The sequence below is a fragment of the Macrobrachium rosenbergii genome, chromosome 51 (assembly GCF_040412425.1).
Source record: "Macrobrachium rosenbergii isolate ZJJX-2024 chromosome 51, ASM4041242v1, whole genome shotgun sequence".
Classification (NCBI taxonomy): Eukaryota; Metazoa; Arthropoda; class Malacostraca; order Decapoda; family Palaemonidae; genus Macrobrachium; species Macrobrachium rosenbergii.
Window position 1 is genome coordinate 16033477 of NC_089791.1, and position 21728 is coordinate 16055204.

A 21728-nucleotide genomic window follows, 5' to 3' on the forward strand; every position below is an offset into this window, starting at 1 on the left:
GCTAATTCAGGTGTTCAGAGAGTGTATTGCAATATGAAGTTTTCATAATGAAACTAATATTGTAATACTTACCTGAACACCTGAATGATTCCCACCCTCCTTCCCCACATCAATTTTGACCTTGAATAAAGCAATTGACAAAAATGGGGCGTGTCGGCGCACACCTGTGTCAGCGTTGCCAACCGTTTGTTATGGTAGCTCAAGTGACAAGATTTTACCTGCAGCGTTGGTAATGCTGGCTGTTAAAATTCCCACTATAGTGGGATGGGTAATTGAGAGTTGTTCGGGCTAGTGGGATTAAGGGCTAATTCAGGTGTTCAGGTAAGCATTACAATATTAGTTTTATTATTTAAACTTCATGTTTACGTTTTTGTAAAAACTTACGGCCTACATTTTGTATATATACTTTGGCACCCTCGACAAATAAAAGACAGAAGTCTTGATAAACTTTCTGGTTATGAAAAGAATGCACAGAAGAAACAGGTACTGTATATGTTAAACAACAACAAAAACTAATGTAGATAACAAGGATGATATATACAAAGAACTATCACTGATGACTTGAAAGATAAGTGTAAATAATTATTAGCCCTGATAAATAGTATCCATTCTTGGGTGTCAAATTCAAGTCTATTCATGGAAGTATTTGGTCATACCTCACCTTTCCTACTAGAAGTCAGTATTGTCTATGTAACCAGATCTAGTAATGGAATCCTTGCTAACTATCCTGCAAAGTATTTCAGTATTAACCTTGATTATTAGATATGAAGTTGTGGAATGGGAAATGACAAATTGGTCCATATACTTTAGATGCTAGCCATACTTTTTAATATTTAAGAGGAATTACCATACATAGTTTCTTTTAAGATAGTGAAAGTTGAACTTGACCAAACTAAGCCAGTTGACTCACCAGCTGTAAGCTGATTGATGCATTAAACTTCATTTTGTTTTCCAGTACGGAGGTCCTTGCAACCCTAACAACTGATGTGGGAAAGATATTAACGTCTCTTCACAAAGTGATGCCAAATGGGACTATCAATCTTTTAACCGGAATTCGTATAGCTCATGTAAGTATTGTAACTGTGGGGATAGGGATTTCTTTGGTAGCTCATGTAAGTATTGGTACTGTGAGGAGAGGGATTTCTTTAATTTTTACATACTTTCAAATTTTTTTCAGTATGGATAGATTTTTCTTCATATTGCAATACTGTGCAATATCACCAAGTAAAGAACTGATAAATAAAAATTTTGCTAAACAGACTGTTATTATATGGAAATAATCTTGCATGTATTCTTTTTGTTAGGCTGTGGTAAATACACATCGTAAATTGTGACTGGTTATTGTTATTATTATTATTATTATTATTATTATTATTATTATTATTATTATTGAGAGGCACAGCTATGTTGCATGGGGCAGGGGGGGCAGTTGAAGGACTTCTTGTTTAAATGCGGCTGCCAGTCGTGAACTGGATCCTTTGTTGCATTGCCTTTGATTTTTTATGGGAAACAAATTTCCAAAACAAAACCCATGATTCACAATTATTCTGGGACACATTGTTCAGCTACACGTTATTCAGCTAGTCTGTGTGAGTGGTGACTGTCAGTTTCTTGCAAGAGACGACATTGAGCTATAATATGTTGCTCTTGTAATCTTAAGGATTTCTCTTCTGGTGTTTCATTGGCATGCCTTTGCCTCTTTCTTTTATGATCACAGTTTAATCTTTCCTCACTCTCGTCAGTACCTTCATTTGCCTTTCTTTTAGTCATAGTTTGTAAGTTTTCCTTAAGCATGCGTAATTATACCAGCTCTCTGCCCACAATAAGCGCAGAGGAGTGAGCTTACACAGTATATATCTCAATGGCGCACTGAAAATAAAGTTGTTAAATAACTGAATTAAAATGTATTCTTGAAGATGTCTTCATGACTCCAGGATCCTTTGAAGCAGTCTTCAGCTCCTGAAGCATTCTTGGAGAAACACCCATTGGATTATAACATCTTAAATTCTTAAGACTCCAGGATTCCGGAAGCCCTCTTCATCTCCTGTCGGATCTGCTTCCCCCGAAGAAATCTTCGAAGCCTTTCCTCACCTGGAAGGACCAAATTTCATTCCTTATCCATAAAAAAAACTAAGGCTTCAGAGCCTGGAGATCGTCTTGAAGCCTTCGGAATTCCCAGATTCCCTACTGTCATGCAAGGGAGAACAAGAAAGATCCACTCGGAAATTATTATTATTATTATTATTATTATTATTATTATTATTATTATTATTATTATTATTATTATTAAGAAGATTTACTAGACCACTGAGCTGATTTATCTAGCTCTCATAGGGTGGCTTGAAGGATGGAAAAAGGTCAGCCATTTAAAAATCTTATACATAATCTGGTTTGTACAAATAGGGATTGTGTTGTGTGGTTATTCAAATATCCTTGGGTAAAATAAGAGTGATCCATTCTCAGAAGAGTCAGTTACTTTTGTATTGTTCCTTTTATTATGAGAATTCCATTTTCCAACTTTGGTCTTGATCTGTTTTAATTTGTTATTCTCAGGTCCATTATTCTATATCTGTTATTTATTGATTAAGATGAGTTTTGAAGATGTTCTGATCAGTAGACAGGCAGCATCAGCTAAATTGATTTTGTAGTACAGGTAGTCCCTGGCTAACTGGCTTGGGTTCCGTTCCCGGCTGAGTGCCAATAACCGAAAATCAGCAATAGTTATGGTACTAAATGGCGTTTACAACATTGATAAACTGCTTACTGTTGGCGAAGATCTGGTTAACGACGTCGTTAGCCAAGCGTCGAAACACAGTTAACCGACACTGCCGATAAGCGAGGTCTGCCTGTATGTCTTTTCCATTCTTTGAATAATTCTTTTGTCTATTAAATTAGTGCTTGGTAAATTCTAGCAAGGGTTCATATTACTGTACTGCTGAAAAAAAGGTATTTTCATGGAGGTTCCAAGTTTAGTCATTTTATTCCATATGAAAATGGTAGGGAATATAGTTAAGATTAAAGTTAATTGTAGAGAACAGAAGTACAGTAGACTCTAATTACACTTCTATAAATGGATATTTCTAGGAAAGTACAGTACAGTACAAGGAATACAAACATACCCTATGAACCAATGTCTAAGGGAATGTTCTCCCCATAGACTCTGGGGAGATGAAGCATGTCATCAAGCAACTTGGGTTATGAAAAACAACCCTCCCCCCTCCGTGCAGGAGGGTTTACCTTAATTCTTACATCAGTATGACCATTGTGGTTTTCTCCAAGAGGATATCCTGCCATGTGCAAGAGGGCACCATTCACAATCATGCCAGAGCTCCAATGATACTAGAATTTAACAGAGAAATAAAATTTTTAATATTGATATTACTGATAGTGCAGCAGACTGTTGTTGCTTCTAACTCCTGGAAGCCCTGCACATGAGGAAGGAGAGCCCAAACCTTGGTGTTACACTTGAGACTTTCCATCCCGGATAGTGGCATGTACGGGGCTGCCCACTGACATTCTTGAGTTGAGTGAGTGGATCAGTCAGGAACCTTAGTCTGTCAGCAGCGACCCTCCTAGGAAAACTTACACATGTCTACAACCTTGCATGCAGAGGCAAACAACCATCAGTGTCCAGGAACAGCTCGGATGCCAATGAAAATTCAGCACCCCTCCTACCAGTGGCATCAGACCTTTTTATATGTCAACCTCAGGGCTCCCTTTCTTCATAATTGACGTACATGTCTTAAGGATAACTGTCGAGTTGGTTGAAATGTTGTCTGTAGAAAACACCTTCTGCAATCCTCTGTTGCAAGAGAAGGACCCGTAGAACATGCTTATCAGAATCCTTTTACTGTAGATTCTATTGGTTCTTATCTCTGCCTTTAACATCCATCTTAACCATATGCCTTACAATTTTTGTATGTCATCCCTTTTTAGTAGCTATATTGTGAACATTGGCCAGATTTTGTCAAGCATTAATATTGAAGAGAAAAGGCATACCTATAAGACCTTTTCAGCTGATGCTACCATTCTGTTCAACAGAATTAAATAACAGAGGGTTTACTTCCTTTTTTATACTTCCTATCAGGGTTTAGAGATGTTATAAATTTCCTTTCAAGGATTATAGACATTATAAAATAAATATATATGTGATCTTATCAGAGTGGTTGCAGCATTGGCTGTTTTATATAAAGTTTTACTATCTTCATATAAGTAGATAAATGAAAATGTAGTGTGTTGTCCAAGGGTATTTTATTATAATTTTGAATAAGTTTTAATTATTCTTCATGAAGGTTGTCTCGGTTATAATCAAAGTTATAGACAGACATTTGCATATCACTTGTAGAGATGCTGAAAGTTACAAACTTCTTTCATGGAATATCTTTAGTCATTTTAAGGTTGATCCTATAGCACATAATACTCTGCTGTCAAGAGAGCATAGTTAGGCAAGAAGAATTGGTAAATTTTGTTGGGTGATATGGATGCAAATCCTACGCCTGATAAGGATGTGGACTCTGTGCACAATGTGAACCTGTACATCTTGTACAGTACATTGTTGCATGATGTTTATGGTGTCTTGGAGTTTATATATAGTTTTAGATATATGCACAATCCAAGGAGGAGGTAGTTCAGTTATTGGTGAAAGTTTTATATTTGTACTGTATTAGTTGATACAGACAGTGTTTTAGCTCTAAATTGGGAAAGGTGGAGATAAATTATTTATACATATATTCTCTCTGATGTAAATATTTTGTTGGTGAATCATTTGCACAGTATGCATTAAGTCATAATGAAGAGCCACATGTGGTTCACCACTTTCAACTTGATTAGAAGAGTTTGGGGGAAGCATTAAAGGCTTCAGTGCATATGTTAAGTACCACATTATGAACTGGATCCAGACTTTTCAAAGTTGTGTATGAGGCTGAATCATATTGTCTGACATCACAGCCTAGAATAGAAATAACAGCTGCTGTGGAGAGTAATGATAAGGTTGATCTGTCAGCTCTCCAGTGTGTGTGTGAGATCATTTTTTTAATCATCTTGAAGGCCTTTTAGCATTTGGCTTGTGGAAAGGCTATATGGGCTTTACAGTTGAAATGTGTAGAAATGAAAATTTCCAGAGCTAAAGATAATGGTAGGTAGGTAGTGAATTCTTGTACAGTATGATTGTTTGTTACTGAAGATTGAAGTTGTATATTTTATTGGATTTCTTTTCCTATTACAGCTAGCACTGAAACATCGACAGAGTAAGAATCATAAGATGCGAATTGTAGCATTTGTTGGAAGCCCAGTGGAGGCTGATGAGAAGGACATTGTTAAAGTAGCTAAACGTCTGAAGAAAGAGAAAGTGAATATTGATATTGTAAATTTTGGTGAAACGGTGAGTTATTTCTTTTTAGTTTGTTTTATTTATATTCACATAGGAATTTTGAAATTGCAGTCGTTTATTGGTATTCACATAGAAATTTTTAAATTGCATTGGTGTAAAATCTGCTCTTTATATTTTGCCAGCTTTGACTTCACATTTATGTGTTTTATTTAAATTATTTCAGGATTGCAACCAACCATTACTAGAAGCAATGGTTAGCACTATAAATGGCAGAGAAGGCTCTGGGTCTCATTTAGTGACTGTCCCTCCTTCACCTCATTTAGCAGATGCTTTGTTATCATCTCCAATTGTACAGGTTAGAACAAGTGCTTTGTGGTTTCAAAGATTTTCAGTAGTGAATTAGTTTGTGATCATCTCCAGTAATGAATTTTGCTTTCTGTTGATTTTGTTGGTCAGAGAATTTATTATTTTCTTCTGGCTTTGGAAAGGATGTCCATATGCAAACCATTTAATAACCTGATTTTTTAAAACTTGAAATTTACTAGTTTTCATAGTCTGTTGTAAAGTATAAAGCATTTCCATTATGATATGATACTGCCACCACAAAACTGAAGAAGTGTATTAATGTGTGTGTCTTAGTGAGCATGTGTTTGATGTCAGTATGATGGACAGATTGTTTGGTTGAAAACATCCGATTGGTGACTCCCTTCAGATGATCAACTTTGTTTGGTAATGAACATTGGATGCTCAGTGATATGAAAACCATCTTGTCATTATACACTGACACATATACTACCATATAGAGGCAAAATACTACCATATATAGAGGTAAAAATGGCTATCAGGAAAAAATGATTGAGGGGAACCCATATGACTGATCAGTCAGTTCCAGACTTGTGCCAGAGGGATGCTCTCTCTGATGTGCAGCTTATGAAATGTGTGTTTTATTGACAAGAACTGAAATTTGGCTTAAGGGGGTTAGTCAGTTGTTCAGTGATAATTAGACTACCAACAAACTGTGTGTGGACAGTTGTAAGGATGAGTGTGAAGGAAGTAGTGAAGAGGACTTGGATGGAATCTGTTGGAGGTAGAAGGGTGGGAGGGATGCAGAGATTAGATGGCATGATTAATTGAGGGAGGATTTGGAGAAGCGGGGTTAGCAGAGGAAGATGCTTTTGACATAAACAGTGGGAGCAGATGTTTGAAGGCAACTGGTCCCTTAGTGGTAGGGGTTAGCTTGTGGGATGAAGAAGAGGGAAGACACTGTTCATCAAAGGTTCACATAAAATCATATAGCATAACGTTTTCCTTGAGGGAAGTACCTCAAAAGAGGGACCTTTAAATGGTCTATCCAGTCAATTTTTAATGTTTTGTTAGAAATATAGTAATCAACAAATCTGATACTTGGGTACTGAGCTGAAATTTAGAGATAAGTTAATTTCCAGCTGTGGCTAAGTTTATTAGAGTTGAGAATCTCACATGAAACTCTACAGCCCTCTAAAGTATGTCTTTTTGGACTGAAATTTAGTGTTTAGTTTGAAAGTGTAGCTTTCATATAAGTAACTTACCAAGTAATTACTTAGCTTTGCTATAGTTTCCACTCGCGTGGCAACCTTAACTTTTAAAATCGCGATAGCGTTTCAATGGCATAGTGCAGGTGACAAACCCCACCCCACTGCATGGGTGTGAGGTAACAACTTGGCTAGCAGCGTCATTCTGTTTTTGCCGCGCTCACGAGCAACATCGTCGAGCTGCTGCAGCCTGTTTCACCAGTTTTTTTTAGTATTTCTTGTTTGCTTTTTTTAGTTTGGATTAGTTTTTGAATTAGTTATGTCTGATTCAAATGCTTCTGCTTCTAATGTTTGCTATTGTAGCGAAGGCTGTAAGCCTAGGCTGTCTTAAGTTTTGCTATGATGCACCTACAATATGCAGTAATTGCAGAGGGCAGGTGTGTTCTAAGGAGAATACTTGTGATGAGTGCAAGGATTGAGATGAGAGAAAGTAGAAGGTTCTTGAATCTCACCTGAGTAAGTTTGAAAGGAATAGGAAGAGAAAGGTGGCCTCAAGGGCCGAAAGTAGGGCTTCTGTTAGCCTAGATTCTTCCACTAAGCCTAAGTCAGATCTTAGTCTTGCTATTCCTTCTACCCCCAGTCATGCTCTTTCTCCTATTCCCAGCCCTCTTTTTATCATTCCTCATACTCCTGTGCTTAGCTCCCATGCTTCTGACCCTGATGCTGTTGCCAACCTTGAATCCAGGTACGATAAGAAGTTAAACCTGGTAGTAAGTTCAGTGTTTGAGGTAAGGGTGTCCCTGAAAGTCCTAATGGACAAAGTGTTTTGTGACAAAGTGTGTAGTGAAGTGCAAGTAGAGGAGATGGCTTCTCGTTCCGCTGGCTCTCCTAGATGAAGGTCACTGTCCCGCTCCCCTAACCCTGGGAGAAGATATACTGAATGTCCAAGGGAGGCTGGTGGGGTTTGCCCACGGGTTGCCACTCCCTCAGTTGAGCCTGTTGCAAAATCCCAGATTTCGACACAGCCATTGGAAAGGCATGTCTCTGGGTGTGTCGTTTGTCGTGCAGTTCGGAGTCCGATTCCGATCACAGCCGCCACAGGTGCTTCCTCGATTTGTCCTGGCCATTGATGAGGCACATGGATGACACCGGCTGGTCTCCACTGCCTGTTGAGTGGTACAAGGAGGCTTTCGGCAGCCCACAGCCTTCTTGCAGCCATGCTGTCGATCCCACAGTCTTTGCCTCAGCCCAACTTCCTACTCATCCATGGGATTCGCCCGAAAGTTTCTCTCCTGATCGCCTTTTTGTCGCACACCCTCTTTTGGATGTCAAGTGCTAAGGTCCCATCTCATCTCGAGCGCCCTGCGCCCACTCCCGATATCCCAGTCCCAGCTCCAGTGCACCCAGCACCAGCTTCCAAGCTCCTGGTGCCACCAACCACACCTCTGACACCAACTCTTCATCAACTGTCTACCTCTCTTGAGTGCCAAGCACTCACCTCGGATCAAGATGAGCCTCCTTTGGTGCCCATCAGGCAACAGCTTTCTGAAATCATGAGCTTCCTTAACAAAGCTCCCACCTCTAAGCCTGCTCAAGACTTATCCCTATCTCCAATATTGTTAGAGGACGAAGAGGAGATCAACCAAGACCCTGCTCCTTTTCGCAACCTGTTGGCGAGTGTTCTGTCTGTCTTCGCTCCAGCGACCCGGCCTCGCCTGCTTCTTCCTGCCTGATGAGGAGCCCCCCAGAAGATAACTCCAGACTCCCCAAGCTGGTTCTTTCCTTGTCATCCAAGAAGGTGATTAAAGAAATCGAAGACTGGATCTCTGCTAAGAGAGAGCAAGGCAAGGCTACTTTCACCCATCCTCTCTCTCATCTGGTTAAGAGGAGATATCTGTCGTATGCCACTGGGGAAGCTCCCTCTTTGGGAGTCGCTACCTCCTCCCAAGGCGACTTCTCTAGCCTCATTGACTCTTCTCATTATTCAGCTTTCGCATGGGCAAAGATTATGTTCTCTTCGGCTGAGCTGGACCACCTAGATAAGAACCTCTGCAAGGTTTTCAAGGTGTTCAGCTTTCTAGATTGGATGGTAGGAGCCCTTACAAAGAAGATAGAAAACTTTAAGAACTTGGATGAGCACTTTATGGCAGACTTGTTCAGTGTGCTGTCATGTACGGACAAAGCTATTAGGGATGGCTCTATGGAACTCGCAACCCTCTTCTCTTTTGGGGTTTTGAAGAAGAAAGAACTTTGGTGCTCCTTCATCACCAGTGTCAGTGGTCGGCGTTGTTATTTTTACCCCTGGATTCGCTTCACCTTTTCCTGCAGTCTGTTGTGGAAGAAATCGCTTCTGACCTCTAGAAGAAGTCCACCCAAGACCTCTTAGCTCAGTCTTCCAAGCTCCCCAAGAGTCATTCGTATCTAAGATGGTCTCTACGCTGCAACAACATCCCTTTCATGGAAGCAAACCCAAGTTGCCAACTAGACCCCGCTCCAACATCCGGTTCCCAACTAGAACCATCAAGAGGAGCTCTTCCAAAATGTTGTCCAAGAAGTGAACAAGAAGTCCTTCATGCTCCAGTAGGAGCCAGGCTTCTCCATATTTGGGAGCAGTTGGATCACAGAGGGGCAGGCCAGTGGATCATCAAGATTCTGGAGGAGGGCTACTACATCCCTTTCATGGAGAACCCTCTTTTGGTCACCTCTCCCATCGTTTTGACGGCCTACTCAGCTGGCTCAGAGAAGCAATCGGCCCTTTTGAAGGAAGTATCCTCTCTCCTGAAGAAGAAGTCGAGGACATCTGCACAGAGGGCTTCTACAATGGTCTGTTTGTAGTCCCCAAAACATCGGGGGTTGGAGACCAGTCCTAGATGTAAGCACTTCAATCACTTCGTAAGGAAGATGAAGTTCAAGATGGAAACGAACCAGTCAGTCATGGGTATCCATTCACCCAGGCGATTGGATGATAATGCTGGACATGTAAGACACATAATTTGTCCCTTTCGTCCATTCTTCAGTCGACCTCTTGGAAGTTTAAATCGATCTTCACGTCTCACTACTTAAAAGAAGTCAAAACAGTACCCTGGGGCCATTATCAGTGGCTGGCATGGTATCGGGGGAAGAAGCATAGGAGATGTTCTTTATCTCCTCTGTCTCTTCACCTTGATGCAGGGTGTCGAGTTTTTGGGAACCTGGGGTTACCTTGTACCTGGACTGCCCACCAGTCTTAATGGATGGGTAGTGGTTTTTTGTCAATGTAGGTGGCAACATTGTTGTGGTTGTTCGTTTTTATTGGTACTGCACCCAGGGCAAGGGCACTTTTTTGTGTCTGTCTTGTCAGCGATCAGGCCTATCCTCTGTTACAAGACTTCCACTTATGTAGAGGTGACACTCTGCTCAACTGCCACACCACTACAGGTTAAGATGACCACCAACCACGCATTATTCACCTGCAGGAGCTCTCTTACTAGGTAAGGAAATGACAGGCATTGATTCAATACTAGCCATCCTTTCTTTTTCAAAGCTATTATGACACCTTAATGTTTTGGAGTAGAATATGTCCATTCATCCCGCCCCCCTCAGTCAATGTGGGATTCAGCTAAGTATTACTTGGTAAGTTACTCATATGAAAATGATATTTTTATAATAAAATTAAGTTTCATATATACTTGCTAAGTAATTACAGAATCAGAGCCCTCCTTCCTCCCCTCTCATGGACATTAGGGCACAAACAGAATGACGCCGCTGGCAAAGTGGTTACCTGACACATGTGCAGTGGGGCGGGGCTTGTACCTATACTATGCTACTGAAGTGCTACCACAATTTTTAAATCTAAGGTTGCGACGCGAGTGGAAACTATAGCAAAGCTAAGTAAGTACTTGGTAGGTAGATATGAAACTTAATTTTATTATAAAAATATATTTTAGAAGAACTAAACAGTTTCATATTTGACCTTGAAAAATGATGGACAAGTTACTGTGTGCAGAAAGGCTTACAATTGTACAGTATTGTATATGTATCTCACCAATACTGTACATGTATATGAAAATACATGCAAATGTTCATTAAACCTTCCTTGAAGAGTTGCCAGTTTCAGTGTGCCACATGAAGTGCTTAGTTGGCAGCAGCACTGAAGGTTCTTTTCGGTATTCTTTCAGCTCCCAGCTTATCTATTAATCGTAATTATCATCTATATTCCCTTGGTTTTACTCTGCCTTACCAGTAATATGAGGTTTTATAAATATGAATAAATGTTTTAGTTGAGGTACTTTGTGGTGATTAAAATGAAAAAAATTAGTCAGTATGCTGAAACTTGATATTTTGGGGGAAAATGTTGGTGGTGGATGACTTTCTATGGAATCTTTAAAGATTGGCAGTACACTATTATTTAAGAAATTACTGCTTCTTAAAGGTTTATTGATTGAGTGAACTGAAAATATTATAGATTTGGAAAGTTTCAGAATTTTTTCCAGGACTGTAATCTGTTTTGGTTGAAAGTTGGAAAATTACTTAAACTTGTTTATTTGAAAGTGCTGTTCTGCATGCTTGAATTAGGTATTGTGGGTCAAACATGTGTTGCCTATTTGAGGTAGGGATGAAATTCCACGTAGCAGGTTTAATTCATTTTTAATTTACTATGTCAGGAAACCTCCAATTTAAAAGATTTTTTTTTAGAAATTGTAAAATTTCACAGACAGGAACAGTCTTGAAATGCCTTCATGAACAAGGATACAATAAATAGCATTCACACTGGCTTCGGATGATTTCCAAAATGGAAAATTAATGCTGGACTAAATTGTTTTTGGAAAATAATTTTTGCAGGAATTCATATGCTCACATGCAAGTGTTTGTACGCCTGCAATCTAAAGTATTTCTGGCATCGAAACTATTTTAAAAACAAATGTTAATGGAAAGTTTATTGTCTTTCAGGGAGAGGATGGAGGACCAGCAGCCAGTTTTGCAACAGGTGGAGGATTTGACTTTGGTGTTGATCCAAATGAGGACCCAGAACTTGCTCTTGTAAGTTACTTGGCAAAGATATATTTTTCATGTACAGATAGGCGTCGACTTATGACAGGTGCAACTTATGACAATCTGCATTTACAATATTATTGGAAAAAAAATACGAAAATAAGAAAACTAAAAAATTATAAAAATTTACAAAACATCGTGCAGCAGGCAGTGCTTACAAGCAGCAGTCCCACCGATGTGTGTAAGGCAGGACTTGCACTATCAAACATGTACTATATCTAGCATGGTATATGATCATATAATTAAATAATTTAAGAATGGTTGGCTAGATTGGAAGGATTGACTGACAGTTTGATATTTGTCCATCTAAAATGTTTACAACAAAGTTCTCTGATGCGCACTAACATTTGATTGTACAACAGCTGCATTGTGTAGCAGTGTACAATAAAAAATGTTCGATTGTTTATGGCCTGCTGAACAAGTATATTTAAACAGCAATAATGTCATTTATTGCTTCATTTACTGTATGAAAAGTATTTGATAAGCTGCAGTATGTCGACAGAAAGGATACTTTCATGGTCAACAATTCAGCCAGTCTAAAAGGCAAGGAAAGATATCAACACTGAATTAAAAGTGAATGTGTTTACAGACAGTCCCCTGTTATTGGTAGGGGATCCGTTCTGATGGCATGATGATAAGCAAAAATCACCGATAACTGAAGATCGGCGATTTCTGGGGCTTAGCTGCGCCAATAACCGGGTATTAGTGCCGGTAACTGGAAATTGGTGCCTCTGTTAGGTATGTGTCGGCGCCGATAAGCGGAAATCGGTGCATATGGGCACCGAAAATCGCCGATTTTTGTCACTAGACAAGCCCCGTAAAATTGGATCGCCGATAACCAGGGACTGTCTGTAATCAGTATGAAGGGGGGGAAAAAAGAATAAGGGCAGTAGCATGTGATCTAGAAATTCCACATTCATCAGTCGGCATTTCTTAAGGATCGAGAACGCATACGTGAAGCTGTTTAAAGATTTGCTTCAGTGAACTCTGTTGTAATTACGAAAGAAAGGCAAGGGCCAATTTGTGAAAGGGAATGGTTTTCAGTGGTGTGGATAGAAGACCAGGTTAAAAAATGAACACCATCAAGCCCTACCACCAACCAGGCAAAGGCTAGAAGTCTGTTCAAACCCATAGGGAACATGCAGGTGATGACTGTCAACAAGAATTCACTGCAGGTACTGGATGATTCAAAATGTACAAAAGAAGATTCAGTTTGCATAATGTTCAGGTAACAAGAAAAGCAGGGAGAAAGTTCGATAGTTTTGATGAATTCATAAAAGAAAATGGATAAAATATTACAACATTTCATAAGCAAAAACCGAGTTAATTACCATTCTCAGAATACTAAACTAAAAAAAAAAAACTCAAGTAAATGCAAAAATGTAAACATCAAATGCATGTGCTCTACACGTGATACGCAAACGTAAAAACGTTTTGCAACATTTTGATGAAATGGAAATTGATTGAGGTCAAATTAAAGATCATTAATAGTAGAGTATTTTCCAGTACTGTACAGAATTACTATGGTGTGATATTCATCAGAGTCAAATGAAGTAAGATTAAACAGATTTTATTTGGGACGCACTTACCACTGGCTTACCATCGAAGCATATGAAATGTAGATGTAAATGTGAGGCAAGTTACAAAACATTGAGATGAATTGGAAAATTAAGTAGTTAAATGAAATGATAAAATATACTCCTGTTTTCTTTAAATATATAATAACTGAAAACTAAAAAAAAAAGCTAAATTGTGTCTTTACCATAGGTGCAACTCCCACGTGTAGGCTAGATGTGAACATATGGTAAGTTACATACGTAAGGTTTCCGTGATATTACAAGGGCAATGGGAAATCGATTATTACAATAAAAAGATTAATAATATGTATCCTTTTAATACATTTCTTAAAAACAATAAACTTAAGAGTCTAGTCTACAGCACAACATGAGTGATGTGATACTCGCTAGTATAATTCGTGGTAAGGGAACGCAACTAGGCTATGTAGAAAGGCACATTTACTGAATTCTTAGTAAAAAAAATGAATATAATCATTTACCTATTGTAAAGAACAAGAAAGTTACTGTGTAAGAATATACTCATGGTGATAAAGCCATGGTAGACTGTAGGTAAAAGGAGTTTGGGTATGGGGTATCCTGTACTGTATTTACCTGTAGATTGAATTGCAAACCGGTTTACATTAAAATCGACTATCGACATGCATGCAAGAACCTAATCCCGTCGTAACTCAACGCCTACCTGTATTATAAGCCTAATGGGCAGATATGAGGAGGATTGCATTGCCATGAAAATTTTGAACAGGTGTATTTTCTTATGTTAATCTCTGATTTTAAAAATAGTGATTCAGTTATGAAGAATTTATCTACATTAAAAAGTACAGTAGTTTTGCCAATATGCTTAATACAGGAGGGAATTTCTTGAAAACATCTAGATCTTTATATACAGACTGTAATGGGCAATACGTAGTTAGAGGCGGTGTTGTGGGAGAAATTATAATATGTTCAGTGGTGGCTCTTGCCATGCTATATTACTTTGTGAAATGGTAAATATGCTTGAATTTGTAAAAGGGCTACCAAGCACTGAAATATAGAATTCATTTGTCTTTGTACTTTTGCATTGCAAGCAACTGTTGTCATTTTCTAATTCTGAAGTATTTGACACATTCGTGATTTCTGCACTGTAGCTAATTTGAGATTGTTTCAGGCTCTGCGAGTGTCAATGGAAGAGCAACGTCAGCGCCAACAAGAGGAAGAACGGCGTGTAGCTCAGGAGTCAACAGCTGCAGGTGGAGGCACTACTGAAGCAGCTCCCCAGCCACCTGCATCTACACCAACACCTCAGCCAGCTCCTCCAGCCTCAGGTATTTATGTTTTAAGATTTGTGGTCATATACAGTATTTTTAAGGCATTATGAGAACTGTAGGGGGTTATTCCTTTGAAACTAAAATTGTCTGAAAAAATGTCTCTAAATTATTAGTGTAATGTGTTAAAGACAACAGGTGATTTTAAGATGAAGTAAACAGGCCAGCTACTGTTTGCTATTCTTTTTGCTCAGATTTGTTTATAAGCTGTTGAAATCCTAGTATGTTTTGTCATATATTTATCTATGTTCGCAGTTTTTGAAATTTTGTCAGAATACGGTACTTCTTGAATTTATTCTCAGTTGAATACAGTGCACTCATAGCAGCTGGTACATTTTTCTGGAGTACCGATGATAAGTTTTCTTGTTACCTGTATCTTTTCTTTTGATGTCTTATTGTTATCTAGTTTTACCCTTCATATTATTGGAGTGAATTATATTGGTCTGATGTGCCTTCTTGGTGCTTTGAAGCTCAAAATTTCTTGGCAGTCTGTTGTTGTTGAGTGAATATATTTCTCATCTTTCAAAGTTTTTTTGTCATTCTCAGCTTTTTCCAGAAAACAGTTCTTGTCCATTTCTCATCTTAATATAATTGTGTACATCCAATTTTCCCCTCTTTTTTATTGTTTTGTATTTTTGCAGCTTGTATGGAAGGCTTCTGCTCAAATTTATGTCTTAAATACTGTCAGAACAAAACCTTTAATGGCTAATTCAGTAGTAGGTGTGTCCCCTCAGGATGGTAATGTCTGAAAAACAATTAGGGTTCTTCTCTGTGAATTTTATGTATTACAGTATTTATGTGTTTTTAATAGCGTGATTACATGGGACTTTGTACATAGTGTATATTCTATTATGAACAATTTTCTTGCAGGTGGTGGGCAGTCTGAAGATGAGATGTTACAGCAAGCCCTTGCCATGTCTTTGGAAGCTGGATCTGGAGGTCAGCCCAACACTGCCACAACTGGGAATGCTGGCTCTGGAGCTACAACCACAAGTTCAGGATTCCCTGCTGCCTCCGTTCCAGATTTTTCAGCCATGACCGAAGAGGAGCAGATTGCTTATGCTATGCAGATTTCTATGCAGGATTGCAGTAAGTTTGCATTTGTTTCACATAATCCTATTATTCATATTTTATCTTGTTTCCTTGTTGAGAAATTACCAGTCTTGCCAGACTCAATCAGTCAAGACCAGGAAGATTCTACTGTGCATGCTCCATCCTGCCATTGACACTACCTCCACTTTTGCCTTTTTTGTAGGAGTTAATAGGTTCAGCACATCATTTCCTAGGATCATCTTTTTCCTCATTTATTTAATTTTCATCTTGTTCATTTGAATTTCCTCACATTATTTACAGCTTATTTTTTTCATCCTAATAATGTATTAATACAGTATAGGGATGCTGTCATGGTTGGTTGCCTTCTGTTGGAGGATACTGTAGGTAGAATTATTTTCTCAGTTTCAGTTTTCAGCCTTAGGGATTTGTTTGACCTCTACAGTAGTGTTTTCCTTTTAATTTTGGATTTTGGAGTTAGGTTTTTGCCTCAGAATAAACTCTTTCACTTTGCCTGGCTGTATAGTAAGCCCCTTAGAAATGGACCTTCAGTTTGTGAACATTTGAAGAAGTGGATGTGCATATGTAATAAATAAAAAAATTACTGTATTTAACCCTCTGGTGATCTGATGATGCGAAACTGCGTCAATAAATTTTTTGCTGTAAGTTCTCTGATGACGTGATTTCTTCAAGTTGTTTTCGGGGGAAATTCACCAAAAAAAAATGTATCATCCGAAGAACACAAGGACTGCACCATTGCGTGGGCAGATCTTAGACCTACAAGAAAACACAGTTTTCACTTCTTTTCTAGGATTATTTATTACCGAGTAATTACGAAAAATGTCAGCGTATTTACATGTACACGTTGAATGCCGTAGTTAGAAGCCAGAATTTATGCATGCGTAGATAATTTTTTTTGTACTGTTTGCATCTGTAATAATTTCACTGCATATATTATATATCATTCGAATGGCCATTCTTTGTGCTTTATCGTGCTGAACAGAAAAATGTAAAAATATCAACGTTTCTATGTAATAATCGTTGCCATATATTTTCTTAGAGAAAAAAAGATTGTTTGCAATCTAATGACAATTACTCAATTTTATTCTAACAATACATATATCTTTCTTTTGTGCATTTTACAGGAAATTTATTCAGCTTTCTAATATCACCTTTATTTTTTTCTATCTTTATCCTTTTTCTTGGTCTGCGATCTGAAACTTCAAAGATAATTAGGTTGGAAAAATCTGAAAAATTACTCGTAAAAAATTAGCATTTTAATCGGTAACAATAATAGCAAACACATTTATAGCAGAATGATTGCTTCTAATTAAAGTTCAAACATTTCCACACAATTTACTTATAAAATAAACTCTCCAAACCTAATTATTATATTTTTCAAGATTATTTAAAAAAAATATCTACGATTTTCCTTAAAGATCGCATCTACGATTTTCTTTAAAAATTTCACGGTCATCACATCTTTTTTATAATTTCTAAGCCTTGCAAAGATTTTTTGATTGCTTTAGGAAAAAATTCAATCATTTACCGACATCATAAAACAAACCAGAAGTGTATATCAGTTATAGTTTGGACGTATTGATTTTTACAAAGAAACTTTTCTGTGCGAGTCCCACTTTTCCCTCCACGGCATAAGTTGCGTACCGGGTAGCACTATAGGAAGCCCCGTAAGCACGAGAGGGTTAAATAAGTGCAAAATTCAAAGTTTTGGTGGAATTTCAAATTGGTAGCTTAGTTTATGTCTCTGGTGCTTGAAGGCATTCAGAATGGTATTGTGTACTCTCAGTCATGTTTGGGCACTATCAGCAGATGTTATCAACTTTGTACCTCCTTTTTGTGAATTTATTGTGCTGTTTTAAACCTTATTTGCCAACTGTTCTACTTTACAAGTTAACCCTTTGAGGACTGAGTGGGAGGGGTCAATATTTATGGGAGAACATTCACCCTTTACTGAATGTGCACAATTGCCTAGCAATAATTTTCTTCATGCTGCGGTAATGAATTAGTTGTCATTTTAAAGCTGAATAGTTGACCGTTATCACATTTAAAAATGCCAAAAATTATTAAAAAAAGAATTGATATTACTAGTTAAAGTTAGCAATATGAAAAAATTTTTAAAATTTAAAAATTCTAGATAAATCGGTGTAAAGAGAGATACATTTCTGCTTATACAGTGTAAAAGTATTGTAAATTGCCTTTCCAGTTATATGGAATTCATTACTATTTGAATCATGTATGATACAAAAAAGCACATTAAAAAATGTCATGATAATAAGTGGTGTAAGTTTGCCCAGCAGAATAATGATTATACTTTTTCCCTTCCTTCCTTTTGAGGCACCATACTGGTATACTGTTTTGCAGTTAGTTGGGACAGAATGGTCCCTGCTTTCTTGTATGTGGAAAGGATTTTTTTTGTTTTAAGGAACTGCAGTGATCAACTTGCTTGCTACATGGTTATGCAGGAAGCTCCTTGTGTTTTGCTCTTCTGTCCAGTCCAGACCCTTGGCTGCCTTGAAAAATTCCTTCCAACAGCTGCTAGAACATTAAGATATCTCCAGTTTTCGTCCAGTTTAATTAACTAATTGAGCAATCAGGTGTTTGTCACTCTGGGTCTCAAATAACCGTGATAGCTCGTTGTTGGTATCCTGATCTGCTAGCTCCTCTGGTGGTGGCGCTTAATGATTCTAATTTAGTCCACTCTTACCCTTATCCACACATTTTGAGGTAGCCTTAGCTACCATAGATCATCTCTAATGTGTGTTGCAAACAGGGAGTCTTTGGTGTTAAAGCTAATTTGCAGTAGATCATGGAATTACTCTTCTACCTTTTGTTGAGATAAACTCTTGAGAGTCCCTGCAGTAAAGCCTGTTGCTCTGTCTTGTGCCAGGTCTTCTGACTTAAGGGCGTGGACATTTCTTTTCAGTGGAGTTGTCTATGCTTATAGGCACACTGAACAATTTTGCCCACCTTGTTTTACCTTTGACCTCCGGAGTTGGATCTCTCTGCAACTTAGCTCCTTACCGGACTAACCCGAGACATCTTGTGATCAGTGTTCTAAAAATTTTGGACTTACCTTGAGATATCTCGTAAAAAAGTTAAATGCTAAATAGGACTAATACGAGGTGTCTTGTGATCCAGAGTGTTGTTTTAAGGCTTCTTCGAGATATCTTGTGCTGTATCATACGTTTGGCAGTGGTACTTGCAGCTAGAAGTCCTGAGTTATCGAGAATGACTTTTTTGTTTTTTTCGCACTGACTATGCGTCATTAGTAGCACTTCAGTGATTATCCTGGTCGTTTGTTGTTTTTTGCTTCTTTTCGTCTGTTTTTAGGTAAGTTTGGTTGTTTTATGTGACATCTTAGACTCTTCACATGTTATTATTGATTTATTACGTTGATGTCCTGTATTTTGTTCGTTTCTTGACCATTTTGTGATACGCCGAGTATAATTTTTTTTCTTTTACTATGACTAGTTCTCCAGTGGTGACTTGGAGGGTTTGTTTTATTTATTCTTTTTGACTGTTTCTTCTTTTTGACTTTTTAGGTTAAGTTTGATTGTTTTATTTGTCATTTTATACTGTTTATATGATATATTATTGATTTATTACATTGATGTCGTGCAATTTGTTAGTCTCTTGACTTTATTTATTTATTATTTTAGCCCAGTTATGGCAAGTTACCATGACGACAGTGATACTGAAGAATCATTTACTCATCTTGAACTGACTATTTTTAAAATTACTAAAACTAAGCATACGAGATATCTCGTGATAGACCAAAATAGGTATAATTTGGACAAGATAACTCGTTAATTACAATAAAAAGGTCTCAAATGAGTTTCTAAAAATCACTATTTTACATAAAATAATCATAGTTTTATGTTGAAATTAAGAAGTACAATGTCTAAATAACAGCAGTAGGTAAATACACCTTAGCATCTACATCACGAGGGGAAGAAAGAAATTAAGGTACAGCCATGTATGTACATAAGTTAAGTATACTTTAGTTTAACCAGACCACTGAGCTGATTAACAGCTCTCCTAGGGCTGGCCCAAAGGATTAGACTTATTTTACATGGCTAAGAACCAATTGGTTACCTACAACGGGACCACAGCTGTGTGGAATCAGAACCGCATTATATGGTGTTTAAATTTCTAACACCGTGAAATATAATTCTCCCACTGGCCCCAGAAGAATCGAACGTGGGCCTAGGAGTGTGCTGTGGGCGAATGTACGATATCGACCCATCCAATGAAGAACTTAATACATAGCAAAGTAGTTCATGACAAAGTACCTTTAAACATTACTGACTTGCAAATATCAGGTATTAAAATCTGAATAAAAAATGATAATTATATTATATAATTGATACAACCAACCTAATAAAAATTACGACATTGATAAACTTGAATTATTTAACAGTGCCAAGAAACTTACATTAATAGTAGGTGATTTTAATGCTCACAACCCGATATAGGACTGTAATTGTATGAACTCAAATAGAGCAGGAAGTAAAATAGAGGAACTCATAGATTCAAATGACATGTGCGGTATAAATGATAACGAAATCAGTACATATTTTTCAGAACACATGGAATGTTTTCCGTAGTAGACTTGATTCTGCAGTATGTACAACAAGCATAGTAGACGGATTGGATTGGAATACGGTTGATGACTTGCATACCCGTGATCATTTCCCAATATTAATTTCATTATTACAAAATAATCCCACCAAGCATGTCCCTCAGTAAACATTTATAAAGCAGATTGTGAGTGATATGAATTCCACACTAGGAATATTCCAGCATATGAGCATATACAAGATCATAATAAAACAAATAGGTTTCTTGTTGATTTAATTAAAAATGCTTCTGATAAAGCAATATCAAAATCAAAATCTCGCCCAACAGAACACAAAGTTCCATGGTGGTCTGAAAAACTAACAGAATTAATAAAAATAAAACACCAAATTGGAAGACGATTAGATCATATGAATAGAAAGTTTAGTAAAATAAATAAAACATTACCTATATTAGAAGAAAATGCACAAAAACTAACTATATTATTAGTAGAAATTGACACATTAAAACTTCTATATAACAAAATATCTGCAAAATTTAAAAAAGAAGTAATTCAAGGAAGAATCACTTCATGGAGGAAATGTGCATCACATCTCTCTAATAATACTCCCATACAAAAAATATGGGAAAAATTCAGGAAAATAAATGTTACCCTTGTTAAACCACCTAGACATGCCATATTAAAAGATGGGAAAAGAATACTTGATCCGAAAGGAATAAGTCATGCAATAGGAGAAAACTTAGCAAAAGTAAGTAGTGATAAAAATTTAGATGAACATTTCCACACAAAGAAAAATGGTATAGAATTAATAACAATAAATTTTTAAACCATAGAAGATATCTATAATAGAAAATTTAATATGGAAGATTGGAATTTGCTCCCTTGAACAGCAATAAATCTGCCCCTGGAGGTGGCAGTAATTGTTTTGAAATGATCTGCCACTTAGCACCTTTGGCAAAGTCACTACTACAGTTTTATAATAACTTTTGGCTTCAAAATTTATTTCCTGATGAATGGCGTAAGGCTATAATTATTCTTGTCCCCAAACCTGGAAAGGATCCCAGTAATATAAATAATTACAGACCAATTTCTTTAACAAGTTCTGTATACAGATTACTAGAGAAAATGGTAAATGCCATTGGTGGTTCCGGACCATCACCAGTAGTGCCTGCTTTTGTTCTGGAATTACCCTTTATTATATACCATTGGGTCATTTAATGTTGGAAATATTCTGGACAGGGATGGGAAAGGATGAGGAAGAGGAGGGGGGAGGAAAGGGGAGGGGAGTGACACAAACATACACACGGAAAGGCAGTCAAGGAAATTAAT

At 37.5% G+C, this 21728-nt stretch overlaps 1 protein-coding gene across 1 annotated transcript in view; it reads left to right on the forward strand.

Moving 5' to 3' along the window:
• Rpn10 (regulatory particle non-ATPase 10) overlaps positions 1-21728 on the forward strand; it is a 41524-nt gene that overhangs the window by 15240 nt on the left and 4556 nt on the right. Inside the window, exons 3-8 of the mRNA XM_067094842.1 lie at positions 956-1067; positions 5225-5380; positions 5553-5684; positions 11770-11859; positions 14593-14749; positions 15620-15838. Of these exons, the coding sequence (XP_066950943.1) occupies positions 956-1067; positions 5225-5380; positions 5553-5684; positions 11770-11859; positions 14593-14749; positions 15620-15838 (866 nt within the window). The remainder of the gene's footprint in view (positions 1-955; positions 1068-5224; positions 5381-5552; positions 5685-11769; positions 11860-14592; positions 14750-15619; positions 15839-21728) is intronic.